The following is an 18,171-nucleotide window of genomic DNA, read 5'->3' as shown; positions in this document are numbered from 1 at the left end:
ACACTGGGAAAGTGCTCAGGAGCTGAGCTGCACTGATGCTGCCAGTCCTGACAAGCAGACACCTCCCTGCAGGCACACTGGGACTGTGCTTTGTGCCTGTATTGCTCTCTGGGCTGCACTGAAGCACTTGGTACTTTCTTTGACTGCTGGGCATTAAATATTTGTGTTTTCGTCCTACAAATTCCTAACAGATATCAGGAAATGGTTGTAGAAAGGCAGGAAGCTGAAGAAAAGCAGAGAGAAATGCAGGAAGAAGAAGACAGAGAGGATGATAAGAGCAAGAGTGAGCCAGCAACAGATGAGCTACCTGTGAAACATGAAACAGAGCTGGATCAGCCTGCTGGGGATGAAGATCAAGCTCAAAACGAGCAATCTGAGGATCAAGCTCAAAACGAGCAATCTGAGGATCAAGCTCAAAATGAGCAATCTGAGGATCAAGCTCAAAATGAGCAATCTGAGGATCAAGCTCAAAATGAGCAATCTGAGGATCACGCTGAAAATGAGCAAGCTGAAGATCAAGCTCAAAATGAACAAGCTGAAGATCAAGCTCAAAATGAACAAGCTGAAGATCAAGCTCAAAATGAACAAGCTGAAGATCAAGCTCAAAATGAACAGGCTGAAAGCCTGGGTTCATCTGAAAACCTGAACTCATCTGAAAACCTGAACTCATCTGAAAACCTGAACTCATCTGAAAACCTGAACTCATCTGAAAACCTGAGCTCATCTGAAAACCTGAGCTCATCCGAGAAAGCCACGTTTCCCCAGAAGAACACAACAGAGGGCTCGGAGAAAGTCCCCACCAGCCGGGAGAAGAGGGAATCCCGCCGGCAGAGGGGGCTGGAACACAACGACTTACAGAACAAGCACATCCTGCTGTCCTTCGAAGGACCATCTTCATCGTGCCTTGAGGAACAAACCACTTCTGAAGAGGCCCTGGAGGCTGTTCCAGTGCCAGAGAAATCCACAGCTCAAGATGATGATGTCCCTCAGGGAAGCAGGGAGGAAGAGAAAAGTGCAAGTGAAGAAAAAGCACTTCCAGACACACCACCATCAAGTGAGATAAAGGAAAGTGGTTCTGCTCCTGAGCAACCACCTGTATCAGAAGAGGCAGCTGATAGAACAAGAGCACAAGGGGGTCAGAGTAACCAAATAAAAGGCAGCCAAAGCTTTAACTGCCCTGAAAGGCCCACGAATCTTGCACTGGATCTTCATAACGTGCTGTCGGCTACTGGGAGCTTTCGGAGTCCATCTGAGCCCTGGGCAGATAAAAACAGACGTCCTGGTCAGAGGACAACCAAAGACCTGGATAGTCCCACTTCTTCTACGATCCAGAGATATGTGGATAACCCAGAGAAGCTGAAGTACAAGAGGGAGAAGTGGAAAGGCAAGAGGCAGTCTGATGCTGGTCAGAATGATGTGCTGAGCCAGTCCTTGGATGGAAGGACGCGTGTGGATAAATCTCCTCAGGATCAGCTGGAGTAAGGGCAGCTTCCTTTTTATTTACTTTACAGATTAAAAAAACCTGCAAAACAGGTATCTGGAATGTTTAAACATAGATGGAGAATTCCTGGGAGCCTGTACATCTGGCCACATTATGGGAGCAAATGGAGCTGTGAACTGCTTTTCCTTGGCTCCCAGTCCTGCAGGGAATCTGTGTGGGCACAGTGTTTGCAGGAGCTCACAAAAGACACAAAGCCTGCCCGGCTGAATGAAAATGAAGAGTCAGGGCTTTAGCTGAGGTGGAGTCTGGAGTGTATTTTCATGTGTCTTTTATCCACTGAAAACAAGGTTTTAGTGAGGCTGCAGTTTGCAACCATCATCCCTCTGATACGGCAGGAAATCTGGCATTCCCATCCCTTTGCACTTGTCCAGTAAATTTTGCATTTAAAAGCGAGTTGCAAGAGCTGATCAGGATTCTATCTCAGAAATAACATCGATATGTGTGTTATTTAAAAGGTGTTAAATATTAAGGGGCTATAGACTTTAATAAAATATATATTCTGAAACCTGTCTTGTAACATTGCAGGAAGAAGGGGAGTTCAGCTTCATTAAGTGATCTCTCAACACTGGCCCAGACTGTTGCCATGAACCAGGTACTGATGCTATTGTGTATATTTGTACCTAATTATCCTTGCTTATAAATATTAAAGAACTGCAAAAAATTCTGGAGTGTTCTGTGTGCCTGTGTTCCTTCAGGTTGAATTTTTTTTTCTTGATATCCATGTAAAAAAAAAAAAAATCATTAGCAAATATTATACAAGAGTTTGAAAACTTAATTTTAGATAAATGGTTAAAGCATTAAATATATTTGGATCTTATATTAGTATGCTAATATCTGTTAGGTAAAGTGTTTTGTGTAGATGAAGCAAACTTTTTTTTTACCATTCTATCTTTTAAAACCATGTAGAGAATCTGTTTCACTCACAGTGTCGTTTTTGATGCCTCCTCTCGACTGCAGCAATCACCAGATACGATAGAAGAAGAAAAAGGCACCAAGAAGTACCCTGTGCAGAAGAAGCCCAGTGACCACTTCCCTACCTCGGACACAGCTGCTCCTGTGCCAGCAGCGAGTCAGCAGGGGGATGCCAGGTATGTGCTGTGCGTGTGACTGGCCTGTCTTGGAGAAAATGGGGAAAAAAAAAAAGGTTGTTTTCCACTTGTGCTTGAATTGGGCGTCTTGAGACTGCAGTTGTGGAGTGGCTGTTGCTGCTTCATGTTGCAGTGGGCCTGACATCTGACCCTGCTGGGGAACAGGTTCTCTGCTTCCTGCAGAATACTTGTCTTTGAACCAGTTCTTTTGAAAATAAGAACCAACTTACAGCTCAGATCAAAGGTTCTTGCAGTGTAATCCAAGCCCAAGAGAAAAGCTGAAGAAGCCAGCAAACTGCTCCCCTGGCCTGCTCCTGGCACTCTGCAGCTCAGGGACTGCCTGAGCCAGAATGGTGTTCTGGAAATGGGATGTGTTGTCTCTGTGTGTGCTGAAAATTGTGCTCTGATCTAGTACGGATCACAAAGTCCAGGTTTGCTTTCACATTGTCTTTCTTTTTTCGTGCTGCTCGTTTTTTCTGCAGGTTGGACCCAAAATATTCCTAATACAGGTTAATCCTGGGGTGTGTAACTGTTAAGGGCCTGTTGTTGTAGCAGAAGCAACTTCCATTTCTAACGGGACACACTTGTGTCTGCTCTTGTGTTCAGGTCCGCTTTTAAAAGCCCTTTGCGTAGACTTCTGGGGAAAAAGCCAGACAAGAAGATTCCAAAGGAGAGCTCTGATGTGATTGAGGAAGGAGATGGCCTCTCCCTTGTGTCTTGTGTCCTCTTTACAGACACAGGAGGCAGCCAGAAAGCTTCAGAAGGTGAGTCTGTGTGATTGAACCCTCAGCACGCTGATGTCTGTTCTGTGAGCTTTTGCATGGCTACAGAGGAAACAAACTCTGCTGAATTCGATCACCCTGATTTAAGGTACAAACTGATTTCTTTCCCAGCTTCTTCTGGGCAGCCAGGCCGCCCCCAGGCAGTGAAGGAGAACAGCAAAGCAAAGAAGAACAGGACCATAAAGATCAGCAAGATCTCGAGCGTGTCCCAGAACTGGCGAGCATCCATGGTCCGGGAGATTGCAAATGCCAACGAGCTGAAACACCTGGATGAGTTCCTCCTCAACAAGGTAAGAGCCTCTCAACCATGGTAAAATTCAAGTCTGTGTTCACTGGTTGTGTGGAATTTTAGAGCCTACTTTTCTAGCTGCGAGTTTGTGTCGTAAATTAAAGCAAAGGGGAATTGATTGGATGTCTGGACTGAGTTAAGTCTGTATTAGGGCCCTTCACATCTGGTTTTCAGGTCTCTGAATGCATTGTATTGCATTAAAATACTCAGGCCATTCATGTTAGTTCTTCATTTGTTTACAAATGAGTGGGCAGCAAAAGTTGTATTAAAAGAAAAAGGCATGAGTTGTAAGGAAATATTTTTTTAGAGCTGAACTACCTGACTCCTATTTTGTGTCATCAGCACAGTGCATTAAGGAACATTGTTTTAAGTGATTGGAATGGCAGCTCAGCTCTGGTGGGGTGTCCTTGTTTTAATGACATCTGATGCAGGTGTATTTGTCTTCTAGATCAATGATTTACGCTCCCAGAAGTCTGGTGTCGAGTGTTTGTTTTTTGAAGCCACAGAAAAGTTTAGAGGCAACATCAAGACCATGTACTCTGCTCCTGTAAGTAGCGAGTCTCAATAAAGGAAAGTTGGCAGGCAATAAATGAGTTGAGTGTGCAGGTTAAAGGCTTGGCCTGCAGCTCTTTAGCAAAGCAGTTCAGCAATTCTTAGCATAAAGTTCGAAGCTGAATGTGAGACTCATTTCACAGTTCTGCTGTAATCTGAAGCAGATTACTTTGTTTCCCTTTTCACATTCTCTCAGCCATAAACTTATTTTTAGAAATGGATGGATTTTGCTGTCTTCGGCCTCTTAATGCTATGTGTTCAGACACCAGTGAGAGGTGCCAGCAGCTTTTCCAGTGTCCTTCTGACACTGCCCTGTCTCAGCCAAGAGCTGTTGGACAGTGCAGGAGGAAAGTCTGTGAACTTGTTTCTGTCATGGGCTGTTATCTTTGACTTTGATCATGGCTGTGCTTTCTCACCTCTGAACTGAAATACATCAAAATATGAAACTGCCTCAACATTATCCAAAAAGACTGTCTTACAAGTGTTTTTCCCTTCTCTAGAATGGACAAATCCATGTTGGCTACAAAGACCTGGTGGAAAATTACCAGCTTCTGCTTACAAATCTGGCCCAAAAAAGGGAAGAGAAAGAAGTCAAGCTGGTTTTGAATCTCTTTCAATCCCTTCTGGATGAATTCATCAGAGGATATACAAAAAAAGAGGAATCTGAGCAGCCCAAGGTATAAAAGTTAGTGGCTTATGGGATGATGAAACACTGTTACCCTCTTACATAAGAGACCTGTGTTACCTCAGAAACCTTTTCCAGAACAACCTTTTCTTACTTGGCAAACACTTGCCATACACACACTATGTGTGCAGCAAATTCTGATTGCTGATACACAGTTTTGGAATTGTTCATCTTTTAGCTTGCTCTTAATACCTTCAGAATCTGAAAGTGTTTGTGCATTTTCTTTGATAAAAACATAGGAGTTCTCTGAAGGTTTGAGAGCTGGAATTGCTTTGTCACCAGGCAGTGAGCTCAGCTGGTTTTTAGGAAGTTGGTAGTGTGAGCTCAGACAACCCAAGCTGAAGCTGCAGGAAAGGGTCTCAAATGTCTGGAGGTGAAGTAGAGCCTGGGAAACTGAATAGCAAAAAAAAGGGAAAGGAATGTCTGAATTTCAAGGACTAACAGCAGTTTTGTATCCCACTGCAGCAAACCAAAGCCCAGAAGAAGAAACGAAAACAAGATCGTGCAGTGAGTACCTCTTTTTTTTTGGCAATAGTCCAAGTCCTCAGGTGCATTCACAGAACACAAACACCCTTGGAAGAGCTTGATTTTTGTGCTGATGTTCTGTTTTATTTTGCATGCTAATTCACTTACCTCTTATGAAGATGTGGCATGATATAAAACTGTTCTTTGTAAATCAGAAATCTTGCTTTTATGCAGTGATAGGTGATACTCAAACATTTTCTTGCTTGTCCATAACACCTGTTAGAAGCCAATGGCTCTCTCAGTAATGGACTGTTTAAAGGAAAACAGCTGTTGAATAGTAACAGCAAACTAGGGCTCATGTATTACACTGATGAACTTTAAGGCATCAAGCCAATTATAAAATGATCCAGTAAACCCAACTGCCTAAAGACAGGGCGAAATTTGATTTCAAGTTCAAAGCCTTCAGTTGTAATTGTAAAATACAAGTGGAAAATCTGATACAGGGTAAATGGGTTTATTAAAAATAATAATAATAATTTTAAAAAGGCAAAAAAATTCACCAGTTCCTTTCTCTCTGCCCCAGATTGAGGAGCACAATGGCCACGTGTTCACAAACTACCAAGTGAGCATCCGACAGTCGTGTGAGCACTGCTCGTCCTACATCTGGCCCATGGAGAAAGCTTGTCTGTGCAGTGGTGAGTGTGATCACCCCTCGAAAGCCTGTCTGTGCAGTGGGGAGTGTGATCACCCCTCAGCCTTCGTGCTCAGGCTGCCACATGTGCAAACTGCTTGTACCTTTGGCCTTAGTGAGCAGGACATGTGGATTATATGGGCAGTGAATAGGACAAGGTGCTAATGTGTGTTTCGTGGGATTTGGATGCTTGTAACAAGTGCTCCTTTCTCTCTAGTTTGCAAGTTGACTTGTCACAAGAAGTGCATGTCCAAAATCCAGAGCAGCTGTACCTCCTGTGGGAAAAAGGTAAGGTCTGTGGGTCTGGGATGGGGTTCTGTGGTACCGTAAGTTTTGCATGCAGAAGGCTGCCTTTGTTTCTCAGCAGAGGAACAGTGGATGTCCAGGCATGAATAAAAATTGCCTGAGTTCCCTCCTCTGCACATAGTCAGGTGGAGCCCTGCACATGCAGAAACAGAACAATCTTCCAAGAGGTGATGCTTGAGCTAATTTGGGAACTCTTCTCTCAGAGAGTGTGTGCAGTGTTGGACAGACTGATTATGAAATCCTTCAGTGTGAACCATGAACGTCCTTTATTGCTGCAGCTCAGGAAATCTGTCTCATGATCCAAGGCGTGTGGGAAACTAGAACAAAACACTCAGCTCTAGTTTCTGGAAGCACAAGAAAACTGTAGCATGAAACAGTGGAATTTCCTAGCTTGGGAACAGGATTCACAGTGCTTGACCTGTATCTGTTCCAGAACGAGCAGGATGCAGAGCCCCGGCACTTTGGAGTGAGTGTGAGCTCCCTGACCAGCGAGAGGAACTCGGTCCCCGTGGTCATGGAGAAGCTGCTGGAGTACGTGGAGATGCACGGGCTCTACACAGAGGGCATCTACAGGAAATCAGGGTCAGCCAATCGGATGAAGGAGCTCAAACAGTTGCTGCAAGCAGGTCAGGCCCTCTTGTCCACCCTTTGGACTTGCTTGTGATATCAGCTTTCCCTGCAATTCTCTTCCATCTGAAAGTATCTGGCACTTTCTGGTGTTTTTAAAACAGCTTTTTGGTGCCCATGCAGGCTGTATTATTTTTGTTGGCTGCTAAAAGCTGCTCAGTACCTCTAAATTACTATCTTTTCTTGGTTTGTTGTTGGTTTTTGTTTTTTTCTTTCCCTCTGAATTTCCACTTGGCCTCTGTGAATGGGAGAGTTGAATTGTAAAGAGGAATAAATTGCTCTAAATAAAACATTCCTTTTCAGATCCAAACTCAGTGAAACTGGAGAATTACCCTATTCACACCATCACGGGGATCCTGAAGCAGTGGCTGCGGGAGCTGCCAGACCCACTGATGACATCAGCACAGTACAATGATTTCCTCCGAGCTGTAGGTAGGTTTTTAAATCATTTTTGAAACATTTATTCTTTAACTCATTATGCCCTTGGGAAAAGAAACTTTTTAAGCTGCTCGTGCTGGATAAACAGCTCCTTCCAGTGCATTTACAGCAAGGATTTTAGACTTTTTACATAAAACTTTTCTGGGAATTTCTCATTAGTTTACTTCATCTTGCTTTGGAATTCCTGGGGTTTTTTTGGGGGGGAGGGATTGTAGCAAAATATCACTGTACAGCTGCTCTTTCTGTAAACAGTGAGATTGTAAATAAGTTGCCTTTCATGCATGTTTTTTTTCCTCTTTGATGCTGTAAACCAGATCTTAATATCCAGATATCCCAAGTCCTTAAGTTGTTTTAACTCCAGTGGGATTAAGGCATCCTAAGTATTGTTGTTGGTCTGGATCAGTCACTTGATGATTAAAAGCAGCAGCATTTGAAAATGCAGGACAATTGCAGTGCCATGAGGGGTGCTTTAGCATTCAGTTATAGCAGTTGGTGAATGAAATGACAGTGAGACTTCTAAGAATTTGGGAATTTTAGCTTTCCACTAGCCTTGCAGAGCATTTATCACCTTGTGCTTTCTCCCTTTGGGCAGAACTACCGGAAAAACAGGAGCAACTCTGTGCCATTTACAGTGTCCTGGAACAGCTCCCACAAGCAAATCATAATACCCTGGAGCGACTCATCTTCCATCTTGTCAAGTAATGAGTGTAATTACTTCATTTGTAGAGAAACTGTGTGACTCTGAGTGCTTCTTGGAAGCTTTTTAAAGTCTTGAACTCCTTAAGTGCCAGTGTGGGGTTTGTGCTGCTGGTTTAGACATGAAAGAACTGAAGTTGATAATTGTGCTTGAGAACAGATAGAGGGTGATTTTTACAACCTGGCGTGTTTGGATCAGATGAGGTAAGAACAGCTTTGGAGATAAAAGGTAGATCTCACAGCCTTGGTGAATCATCTGGACACCAGGATTTATCCAGATGGAACATAATGAAGGATGAATGAATGTATGCAAGTGTTAGGAGCAGGGATAAATGGTGCTGGAAAAGGGGCTGCTCTTACCCAAGGAACCTGAGGGTTTTCCAAGTGCCCTCTGAGCATGGTTCTTGGAGATGAAACACTGAATCATCAGACATGCTTTGGGAGGTTACCAGACTAGCTTAACCTGGTTGACTCCCTGCTCCTTTCTCTGATGCACAAGATTTTGTCTACTTAGTAGGTGTGAAATAATTTTAACTTTTTTAACTGCTACGTGCACAGAGTGCCTGAGAGGCCTCCTTGCACGTTATTTGGGAACTCTGGCAAGGTGTGATCAGGTTGCTTGTATTCTAGCAAGCTTTGCTTAAAATCTCTTGTCCTGAATGTTGGGTTTCAGAGTGGCTTTGATAGAAGATGTCAACCGTATGTCCCCCAACGCCCTGGCCATCGTGTTTGCTCCGTGCCTGCTGCGCTGTCCAGATACCTCTGACCCATTAACCAGCATGAAGGATGTTTCAAAAACAACCATGTAAGTTTTAGCAGTCTGCTGAAAAGTACTTTCTCCAAGAAAGTGCTTTGGAGGGGGATGGAAGGCCAGTACCACTGCCTGCATTTGTTATGACCTTGTTCATATCGAGCTGACAAACTGAGGGTGAAGAGTTGCTGAATCCTGGCTCTGCTGGTGCTGCCAATTTATATGCCCCTCTCAGACCTTCCACCTGTCTCCAGTTTACAAAGCATGAAGTAGGATGACTTAGAAATCTTAAATATCAGGTTTGTTTTACGTCAAGATAATCTTTTGAGTGGGTTCTATGTTAATCATCTGTTTTACTGAGATGCAGTATGATAGAGAGTTAAGCTGTCTCCTGTATACATCAAACTCCCTGATAATTTCTTCTGTGTTGTTCCTTGAATTGGGGAAGGTTCTGTCCTTGATCCTCTCTGTTCTCACCCTCCAGCAGCTCTGGCTCTCTGAGTGCCCTCGCTGTGCATCTGCCTCCAGTGAAAACAGAGTTTGAAAAATGACAGCTTTTTGTAACTTTTTACTGACCACAGAGGTGGAAAAGGGCAGTTGCAGATTCATTCTGTGCCAGCACAGGGAAGACAGGTAGAAGCAGCAGAAGCTGTTGGCAGCCTTGGTAATGTGTGTCTGCTCACCATTGTGTACAGTCAGCGTGGGAGGCTCTGGCTATTCCAGGAAGAATGTGTGCCATTGCATTTAACCATTACCTGTCCTGTTCTGCTTGCTGTGTTGGACTCTCCACCCTGTCACCACGCAGTGCCACCTGTAAGGGATATGTTGGGACACTCTGTGTGTGACAAAAACCCCCAGGCCAGGAGAGCCATCTCATCCCACCGTGGTTGTTCCAGAGCTTTTCTGGTATGAGGCTGCTCAATACGCTCTTGCCCTTTTTCCCAGGTGTGTAGAGATGCTCATCAAGGAACAGATAAGGAAGTACAAGATAAAAATGGATGAGATCAGTCAGCTGGAAGCAGCTGAGAGCATCGCCTTCCGACGGCTCTCGTTGCTCCGGCAGAACACGGTAAGCATTGACACAAACCCATCATCCCACCAGATTTGGGGGAATGAAGTACTGCTTATTTATCCTGTGCATCTCATTCAGTAAGTCAAAAATCAGTTGCAAGGTTAGAAGAAAAGGGATTTGGACTTGCCCAGAGCTGTAGGTAGGAGCTAAATATACAGCTAGCCTGGAGTCTGGTAAATGAAGGGTGCAGGGGTGTGGGGATCTGCTCTTGCAGTGATCAAAATCTATTCCCATATAATTCCCTCAGTAGAACCAAGATTGAGCCTCTGACATGGCAGAAGAGTTCCTTCACTCCAGAGATGGCTGGTGGGCAAAAAATATGTTGTGTCCTAGTAGGGCAAATAAACTTATTCTTTGTTTTTGTTGTACTGATTAAAACCAACCAAACTGTGTCTGACCAGAAGTGGCATACAGTGAATTTGGTCTCCATCTCTCTCTAGCTCTGGCCTGTAAAACTGGGGTTCTCTTCCCCTTACGAGGGGAAGCTGGTACGTACAACTGCCTGGGTGTAGTGCATGGGCTTTTCCTCTGGTTCTAGTGCATGACTGAGGTACTCACTGCACATGCTGTAACTTGGTGTTAAACACTCTTTTAAACAATCAAGGCTGCATGTATTGGCACAACTCCCCACCCCCAGACTGCATGCGTGGCTGCTGGCCTGTTCTGTCATCACCTGGTGTTTTATAGACACTGTATGTAACTTTTATTGGATTTAATAATATTACTTGTGAGTGACTACTAAAACTAAGCTGAGGCTGACAGATTAGAAAAGGTAACAAAGCCCCAGAAACCAGGTGAACAGATTTACTCTTTGAAACATTTGTATGGATCACTAACAGCTCTTCATCAATTCCCTCAGCCTTTCCTTTGACCCACTCATTTGTCTTCTGCCTTGGAACTTGCAGACCAAGGCTCGTGTAGCTGGTTGTGACTGAGAAGTGTTACCCATGAATTTGTCTTGCAGAGTAAAAGCTCTCAGGTCAAAGGAAAGGAGAGTGGCACTTCAGAGCTGGACTCAGTGCATGAGGACGAAGAAGTTTCTGAAGCCAATAACCGGGAAAAGGAGATTCTCATCGATCGCTTACAGTCCATAAAAGAAGAAAAGTAAGTCCCCCTTCACCTGGGTAGCATAAAAGCAGGATACCTTTTGTCCAAAAGGTTCTTGTTCCGTTCTGTAGAGGGGAAAAAGGAAAACACAAAGGGCTAGCCGAGAGAAAATACCACGAGAATTAATATTTAATGACTGCATACTTTCCCTCTGACCACGAGCTCGTGTGGGAAGCGTTGTCTCGGTCGAGTGCTCCAGCCTGTGTTTGATGCAGGGAGGACATAACTTACCGGTTACCTGAGCTCGACCAGCGGGGCTCCGATGAGGAAAACGTGGACTCGGAGACGTCGGCGAGCACGGAGAGCCTGCTGGAGGACAGGACAGGCAGGATGGATACCGAAGGTCAGTATTAAGGTAGTGTGTGCTTTTTTTTTTATTCTCCATCTTCAGCTGCGCGTACAGCCAGGTGAGCAGATGTTACCTGCTCACGGTGGCTTGTATCAAGTTACTGCTATCAGTCTCTAAGTATCTTGTTTCTTTAAAGCAATTATTGGATTACACTGCCGTGCTCAGAGCTCCAGCCTGCCTGCCAAAGACATTTGCAAAGTGCCTTCTCTCCCGCAAACCTCTTCACATTCCTACTCCGCATCCCTGGCTTCAAGGCGCAGATACTCTCTAACACTGTCCAAGATGAAAGTGCCCCGTCGAACTCCAGTGATGCCGACAGCGAATATAAAACTCCCTCCTGGGATGTTCAAATGTACTGAGTCCCAGGGCGGGGTTCCTGCTAAGGAGGAGTCTCGGGTGGTGAGACGCAGGGAGCAGCCAGCAAGGCGGACTGACAGCATCCACTCGGTGTACATTGCACAAGGGTCTGCACTGGCCCACGCTCAGGAACTCGTGGATGAATACGAACCGACTGCGAAAGTCAAAAGGAGGTTCTCAGATCCTTACTCTCACATTCCCTGTATGGAGAAGTGAAATGCTTCAGCTCTCCGGACTTTTTTTTTTTGAAGTTGACCACAGCTTTTGGCTTTAACCCTTTGAAAGGCTGTAAACTTGTCTTTAAGTAGGTGCCAGGAAGGCAACCTGGAAATGTACAGTACTGTAAAGGTTCAGCAAGGTTGTTTAAAGCAAATGTTCTCCACTTTAAATTAAAACCTTGAAAAAACCCTAAAATTTAATGCTGAGTAAAATATGTGGGTTGAGTGTACAGGAAACAAGCCCCCCCATTCCGCTGCCGTGCCTTTTTTCATTTGCCTTACGATGGACTCTCATGGGACCAACAGTGAGTTTAGGTCATTGTGTGTTGCCTTAATTTTTTTTAATGACAATTTTCTGTGTGGTTTACAGAACTGTTTAACGTAATAGCCTTAACTGAGACCAAAATGTATAAAGAAGTTTATTAAAACGTTGCACTTTTAAAAAAAAAAATGTGTTAGTTTATCAGTGTCTGTCTAATGAGCAGTTCACTCTGAGGGAGGCCTTTAATCGGTGTTGCTGCCTTTATGAAGTACTGATAAAGGATGGGGAAAGCTCTGCGTGGGGGAAGCACTAACAAGGCTGTGGCGGCATCGAGGAGGGTTTTGGTGCTCTTGGAGTAAACCACGAGCCAGCACGGCGCTGCCTCCTCCTCCTCCCCACCCCTCACCTGTGTGTGGGGGCCCACCTGAGGGCGAGGGGCCATCGTTCATCACCGCGTCTGTGCCCCAGCCCCTCACGGGGCTGCGCCATGTTGGAGTGAGGGAAGAGCTCAGCTCAGCCACCACAGCGCCCTGAGCTGCAGCCGCCCCTGCGTCCCTGCGCAGGGCTTGCTTTTGTGGGGCGGTTTCGGGTTGATTGGGGGTGTTTTGGTTGGTTTTTTTTTTTAAATAAACCGGGGCGGTAACGCCCGCCCGGCACTTCCCTTCCCGCCCCTCGCCCCGCCCCAAGATGGCGGGCGGCGCCTGAGGGAGGATCCGGTGCCGCCATGGCCGCGACGCGGCTGGAGCTGAACCTGATGCGGCTGCTGAGCCGGTGCGAGGCGCTGGCGGCGGAGCGGCGGGACCCCGAGGAGTGGCGGCTGGAGAAGGTGAGCCCCCTTCCCCCCCCGGCCCCTCAGTAACCCGCTCCGTGGGGTTAAATCCACCGCCTCTGCGACACCGGCTGCTTCCCCTTATTGCTGTCGCTTAAAGCCTCATTTTCCCCCTCAGTATGTGGGTGCCCTCGAGGACATGCTGCGGGAGCTGAAGAAGCAGTCGAGGTGAGCCCCTGGGGGTGCCCGTTGTGGATTTGTGGTTTAGGGGGAGCGGCTTCGGGTTGTGCCAGGCGAAGTTCGGGTTGGATATTAGGAAAGAATTACTCACTAAAAAAGTTGGTTAAGCGTTGGATCGGGCCGCCCAGGGATGTGGTGGGGTCACCATCCCTTTTAAGTGTTAAAAAAAGAGTGGGCGTGGCATTTTGTAATGTGGTTTAGTGGGAATGAGGGGGATTCAGTCGAAGGTTGGACTTGATGATCTTGGAGGTCTTTTCCAACCTTAGTGATTCCTTGGTTCAATAGTATCTTATCTGTAAGTTGCCATAGCCCACAAACACCACAATATATTCTTCCCTGTGGAAATGCCTGTGCTCTGAGCTCTCCCTGTCCTGGAAAAGGTGATTTGCAGAAGGTTGCAAGTGTATTCCTCTCCCGAGGCTACACCTTCTTTGAAGAACCATATATTGGTGTTTTCTGCCTTATTTTATTTTGGAAGTCACCTGAACAGTGGAAAACACCAGTTAACTTTTGGTTTTCTTGTTATTATCTTTCAACTCCAATAGCAAGCCAGCCCCAGAACTGCTGAATGAATACTCTCGCAAAGTGGACTTCCTAAAGGGACTCCTAGAAGCCGAAAAATTGGTAAGATCTACTAGTTCAGCTTGAAAAGACTTCAGTGTTCTCTGCTTATATTCACCCTGTTGTTTGGTTCCTTTGTTGGCCTCTACCTTACATCTCAAAATAATAGTTGTTAAAGTCTTACTAGGCAGCCCTTGTAAAACTGTGAATAGATATATTGGATCCAGGTTTTGTTAAAAAGAGGTGCTGCAGAGCGTGTGGTATCCGTGACTTCTCCCTGCTGCTTCCCCCTCACAGTCCTCATCGACGGAGAAGGCTCTGGCAAACCAGTTCCTGGCCCCCGGGCGCACCCCCACAACGGCCAAGGAGAGAACCCCGGCCACCAAAACAGTCCATCTGCAGACCAAGGCTCGCTGCACGGGCCAGATGAGGAGCGAGCTGCTTGGTACAGTAGGTTTGGTGCTGCTGCTGCTGCTTTGCTGGTATTTTACAGGTTGGCCTTGTTGCCCTCAGCTGCCTCGGGTGACTGTGCCCTGAGCTGTGTCCCAGCCTGGGTGGGGAGTCGCCTTTTTTCCAGTTTGGGTGGTCCGGATCCTGGGCACAGGCACTCTGCCAGGCCTGCAGGATTGTGTCTTACCACTCACCCTTTGTAATCTGCTGTTTTGCTTCTCTTTCTGCCTCCCAGGACCCTTTGGCTACCAATGGTGAGTTTGATCTGTTGTTTTCTCTACCTTTAGTCAACCTGAGTCTTACAGGGAAAGGAGGAGGAAGGTCAGGTGTTAAGAGGTTGCCCAAAGTGTGTGTTTTTTTAATTTAGTGGCTCACTTTTTTTCGATATAGATTTTCAAAACACACGAAACAAAACCCAGATAAAAGCAGAAGTGTTATCAATGGTAGCAGGGACTTGCAGGAACCTCTTCTTGTAGAATTTGTACAGAAACAGACATTCTAATTACAGAATTAGCCAGGACAATTTACCTTTACTGTTGCTCCTGTCCCCTTCTGCTCTGAGCAAATCATGTGATTTTGGGCTCTTGGAGCAGGCGTTGTTCGGTTCCTCTGGAATACACAGCCACGTTTTTCATGTAGGGAACTGGGAGGAATTCATTTCTTGTTTCCATGGCTACTGTTATAGTGGCTGGAGCTGGGCCAATCTAACGTGTCCTGAAAGAACACCAAGATACACAGGGCTTAAACCCTGCCCTCAGGGCTGTGATTCATCTGGGTGGGTTTTCTTTTTCCCTCATTTGATGTTACGTGTCCTTTTTTTCCCTGCGGAGAGCAGGTAGGCATTTGACATCCATATTCCTTGGGATAGAGGCCAAGTAGGATTTGGACAGCTGAAAATCCCTTACAGAAGACTTGTTTCTTCAGCCTGTGATTGCGTGGGAATTTATAACGTGCTAAAACACGAATTTAACTCTTTTTTTTAATTATTATTTTCCCCAGATTCTGAGGAGTTGAACATAAGGAAGCGGAAGTAAGTTAAAATTTCTCATTCCAGTGCTCAGCGTTTTGGAAACTGTTTTCCCAGTAGTCTTTAAATCCCAGATGTACCTTGATTTGGGTGAAGTGTCAGCTGATAGAAACCAAACTATAATGGCTTCAACTGACTTCACTGGCCTTGTTGTACCGTAGAGTTGCAGAATCCGAGGAGATTGACCCACAGGGAAGTGCAAATCCTTCTTTTTTCCCCTTGTGCTCTTGCAGAGGCCTCCAGTCAGACGAGAAGCAGTCGGCAGTGGAGCTGGATGCTGTGCTGCAGCACCACCAGGACATGCAGGAGAAGCTGGCTGAGGAAATGCTCAGCTTGGCTCGCAGCCTCAAGAACAACACCCTGGCTGCACAGAACGTGATCAAACAGGACAACCAGGTAGCACACCTTGAGGCTGTAACCCCTCAGCTTTCCAACCCAGGAGGTTGGAGTGCTCATGAGCGAAATCCTGGACCTGTAACTCAATTCCAGGCGGGATTAGAGTGGGAAGACCGGAGGCAATACCTGTCTGCTGCTGTGTGTGGTTGAACCTTTCCTCTGTTGGAGGAAATGTCAGCCAGCACGTGCAGCTCTGAGTCTGACACCGTTTGCTCTCTTTGCTCCACAGACACTGTCCCATTCCCTCAGGATGGCAGACCAGAACTTTGAGAAGCTCAAGGATGAATCCGACCGCCTGGAGCAGCACGCGAAGAAATCGGTCAACTGGCTGCTGTGGATAATGTTGATTGTAGTTTGCTTTATATTCATCAGCATGATTCTCTTCATCAGGATTTTCCCCAAATTAAAATGATGCTTTTTTTTTAAATTTCATTTAAAGCTGCCAGCAGTGCAGCTGGAAAGCTCAGGTGGTGTGAGAACTGTCAGCAGTCAATGTCTTTGCCACTTGTCATGTCCTTAAAGAGGCTGTCCAAGGCCTACCCACCTTTGCATCCCTTCCTTGTGCAGGCTTGGGTTCACGGGGAAGGTTTTCCACACTTGGATACTTGGTTACTTTTTACCTGATGACTGTTGCTGCTGCTGAGAGTTTACACGAAGCTGCTGACCAGGTCTTTACTGGGTACATACAGTCATTTTTAGCGTGGTCGTGGCAAATGTTACGACTCCTAAAAGGCATTTAGCCAATGTGAATATAAACAACAGGTGAAGTCTTACACCCTTTCTTCACAGCTTCTCTGTACTGACCTACGACTTGCTGCCAACAGGATATTTAATTTCAGTTCTGTACATACACAGCTGTAGGGGCAGGAAGAGAATTCTGCCGTTGAGGTACTTGCCTGGCTCAGATCCAGAGTTTCCAACAGGTAAAACCCTTCTCAGGCTCACCTTTCTCCCAGATGGGTATTTGGGACTTAGGACTTCACAGTCTTCTTCAGTTTAGACTTATTATAGGTCTGGAGTTGCTGGCTGTTGCAGTGTTTGCTTCCCTTTTGTACGTGCAAACGTTCTCACTTCTCGTTGTTACGTTGATGCCGTTGCACCAAGAAAACACCCTGACCTTGCCCCACAGAACTGTAAACACAGACCTCACCTGTGCAAACATGTTTTCACTTTAAGATGAGAGCAGAAGGAAGGTGGTGTCTTCTAGGTGGAAGTAATAATAAAAAAAATACTAAGCCTTTTTCTTAAAACAAATCATTCTGGTCGAGGGTTTGTGTGACAGTGTCAGAGTCTTTGTAGGTGCTCGTGGTAAGCTGAAAGCAAACTCTTCTGTAGCTGTGCTGGTGTTTGTGGAGGGCCCATCTGGGAAGGGTGGGTGTTCAGGAGTCAGGTGTGTCCCAGGGAGGAGGGGAGGGCACCAGCTGACCCCAGCTGTGCTTTGGCCATTTCTGCTGCTCTTTGGAACCACCAGATGGGATGTTCCAGGCCTGGCTGGTGATCCCAGCAGCCCCAGTCCAGGAAAAGGTGGGGAGAGAGCTGTTTGTCACCATTCTTAGGGTTCTTAGGAAAATCTGGCTTTGCTGTGAACACATCCCAAAGCACCAGGCTGTGCTCTGTCCTGTCAGCCCCAGCTGTGGTAATGAGCACAGTTAACACTTGTAACATAACTTGTAGCATGAAAGTATTTCACTTCATCTAACAGGATGTTTGGTATTTACTGTGCCATTCACTTCCAGAAGGTTTTTATTTCCAGCTGCTCAGATCTGTGTGAGACGCTCCTGTTCATGCAAATTTGTTGCTTACCTTGAACTTTATAATAGAGATCTATAGTTGTAGCAATCAATTTATGGACATTCCTGCTTTTCCCAGTTGTTTTCTTCAGTTGTAACATTTGAAATTTCACTGTGTTTCGTTAGTCAATGCTGTGTCACCAAATTATTTTTCAGTTCTAATTGTTTACTACTTTCCCTGCAGGCATTTCAGTGCCGAGCTCTTCTCTTAGAGGCTGAATGTGGTGCTGGAATGAGTTTTGTGGGTGAGATTTTTTTGGGATGCAACATCAATGCTTCACAGCCTATAACATTATCTTCTTCAGTACTTGAAAATAAATTATTTTTTCCTAGCTTGCAAAAGGTTTGGTGCATCATTGCAGACAAGTTAAAAGCTGAGTTGCCATCAGCCATGTGTTGCCTGTAATTTTTGGCACTTAAAAATTAGGAGCTGGGTTGGAAAGACCTGAAAGGGAACTAGCAGTAACAGCTTGTCCCCAAGAAAACATCCACCCCTCCAAGTCACAGGAGCTGCTTCACAAAGAAACAGAGTGAGTCCAGAAACTATTTAACTTCTGACCGTTAATGCTTCGTGAGTGTTTGTTATTGTGAAGGATGAGCTGCCAGGATTGAACCCTGTAACCAATAACACCTTTTGTTATCTCCAGCGGCCGTTAAGCACTGAGCCTCAGCTTCCTGGGGGTTGTCTGCCTGGATGGAGGA

The 18,171-nt window shown here is 45.7% G+C and overlaps 2 protein-coding genes across 8 annotated transcripts in view; both read left to right on the top strand.

Moving 5' to 3' along the window:
• MYO9B (myosin IXB) overlaps window positions 1-12,425 on the top strand; it is a 41,339-nt gene extending 28,914 nt beyond the window's left edge. For 4 of the 7 annotated variants that reach the window (XM_027902321.1, XM_027902319.1, XM_027902320.1 and 1 more), the window contains 21 exons: window positions 192-352; window positions 515-630; window positions 721-1,478; window positions 2,027-2,093; window positions 2,459-2,589; window positions 3,196-3,353; window positions 3,483-3,661; window positions 4,109-4,207; window positions 4,713-4,889; window positions 5,363-5,404; window positions 5,946-6,057; window positions 6,271-6,341; window positions 6,793-6,985; window positions 7,290-7,418; window positions 8,017-8,122; window positions 8,794-8,925; window positions 9,817-9,940; window positions 10,384-10,431; window positions 10,908-11,047; window positions 11,266-11,393; window positions 11,536-12,425. In XM_027902321.1, coding sequence (XP_027758122.1) covers window positions 192-352; window positions 515-630; window positions 721-1,478; window positions 2,027-2,093; window positions 2,459-2,589; window positions 3,196-3,353; window positions 3,483-3,661; window positions 4,109-4,207; window positions 4,713-4,889; window positions 5,363-5,404; window positions 5,946-6,057; window positions 6,271-6,341; window positions 6,793-6,985; window positions 7,290-7,418; window positions 8,017-8,122; window positions 8,794-8,925; window positions 9,817-9,940; window positions 10,384-10,431; window positions 10,908-11,047; window positions 11,266-11,393; window positions 11,536-11,972 — 3,508 coding nt within the window. In that variant the 3' untranslated portion in view covers window positions 11,973-12,425. Of the gene's footprint in view, window positions 1-191; window positions 353-514; window positions 637-720; window positions 1,479-2,026; window positions 2,094-2,458; window positions 2,590-3,195; window positions 3,354-3,482; window positions 3,662-4,108; window positions 4,208-4,712; window positions 4,890-5,362; window positions 5,405-5,945; window positions 6,058-6,270; window positions 6,342-6,792; window positions 6,986-7,289; window positions 7,419-8,016; window positions 8,123-8,793; window positions 8,926-9,816; window positions 9,941-10,383; window positions 10,432-10,907; window positions 11,048-11,265; window positions 11,406-11,535 lie in introns of all 7 variants that reach the window. The other 3 variants (XM_027902317.1, XM_027902323.1, XM_027902322.1) reach the window with 3 other exon arrangements.
• A 470-nt stretch (window positions 12,426-12,895) lies between these two features.
• USE1 (unconventional SNARE in the ER 1) lies at window positions 12,896-16,900 on the top strand. Its single transcript, XM_027902324.1, has 8 exons — window positions 12,896-13,062; window positions 13,184-13,233; window positions 13,791-13,869; window positions 14,104-14,256; window positions 14,492-14,510; window positions 15,256-15,286; window positions 15,517-15,679; window positions 15,909-16,900. The coding sequence occupies exons 1-8, from the start codon at window positions 12,961-12,963 to the stop codon at window positions 16,089-16,091; spliced, it is 780 nt and encodes a 259-aa protein (XP_027758125.1). The 5' UTR covers window positions 12,896-12,960; the 3' UTR covers window positions 16,092-16,900.
• The last annotated feature ends 1,271 nt before the right edge of the window (window positions 16,901-18,171 follow it).

This window comes from Empidonax traillii, unplaced genomic scaffold (genome assembly GCF_003031625.1).
Source record: "Empidonax traillii isolate 1590-97213 ecotype Southwest subspecies unplaced genomic scaffold, ASM303162v1 scaffold863:size338993, whole genome shotgun sequence".
Taxonomy (NCBI): Eukaryota; Metazoa; Chordata; class Aves; order Passeriformes; family Tyrannidae; genus Empidonax; species Empidonax traillii.
This window is presented reverse-complemented; position numbering and strand designations above follow the sequence as displayed.

Bases quoted from the DNA above. Each gene is read 5' to 3' on its own strand.
- USE1 (XM_027902324.1), top strand. From the start codon at position 12,961: ATGGCCGCGACGCGGCTGGAGCTGAACCTGATGCGGCTGCTGAGCCGG. The intron at 13,234-13,790 runs GTGAGCCCCTGG...CAACTCCAATAG, and splicing joins GAGCTGAAGAAGCAGTCGAG to CAAGCCAGCCCCAGAACTGC. The intron at 15,680-15,908 runs GTAGCACACCTT...TTTGCTCCACAG, and splicing joins TGATCAAACAGGACAACCAG to ACACTGTCCCATTCCCTCAG.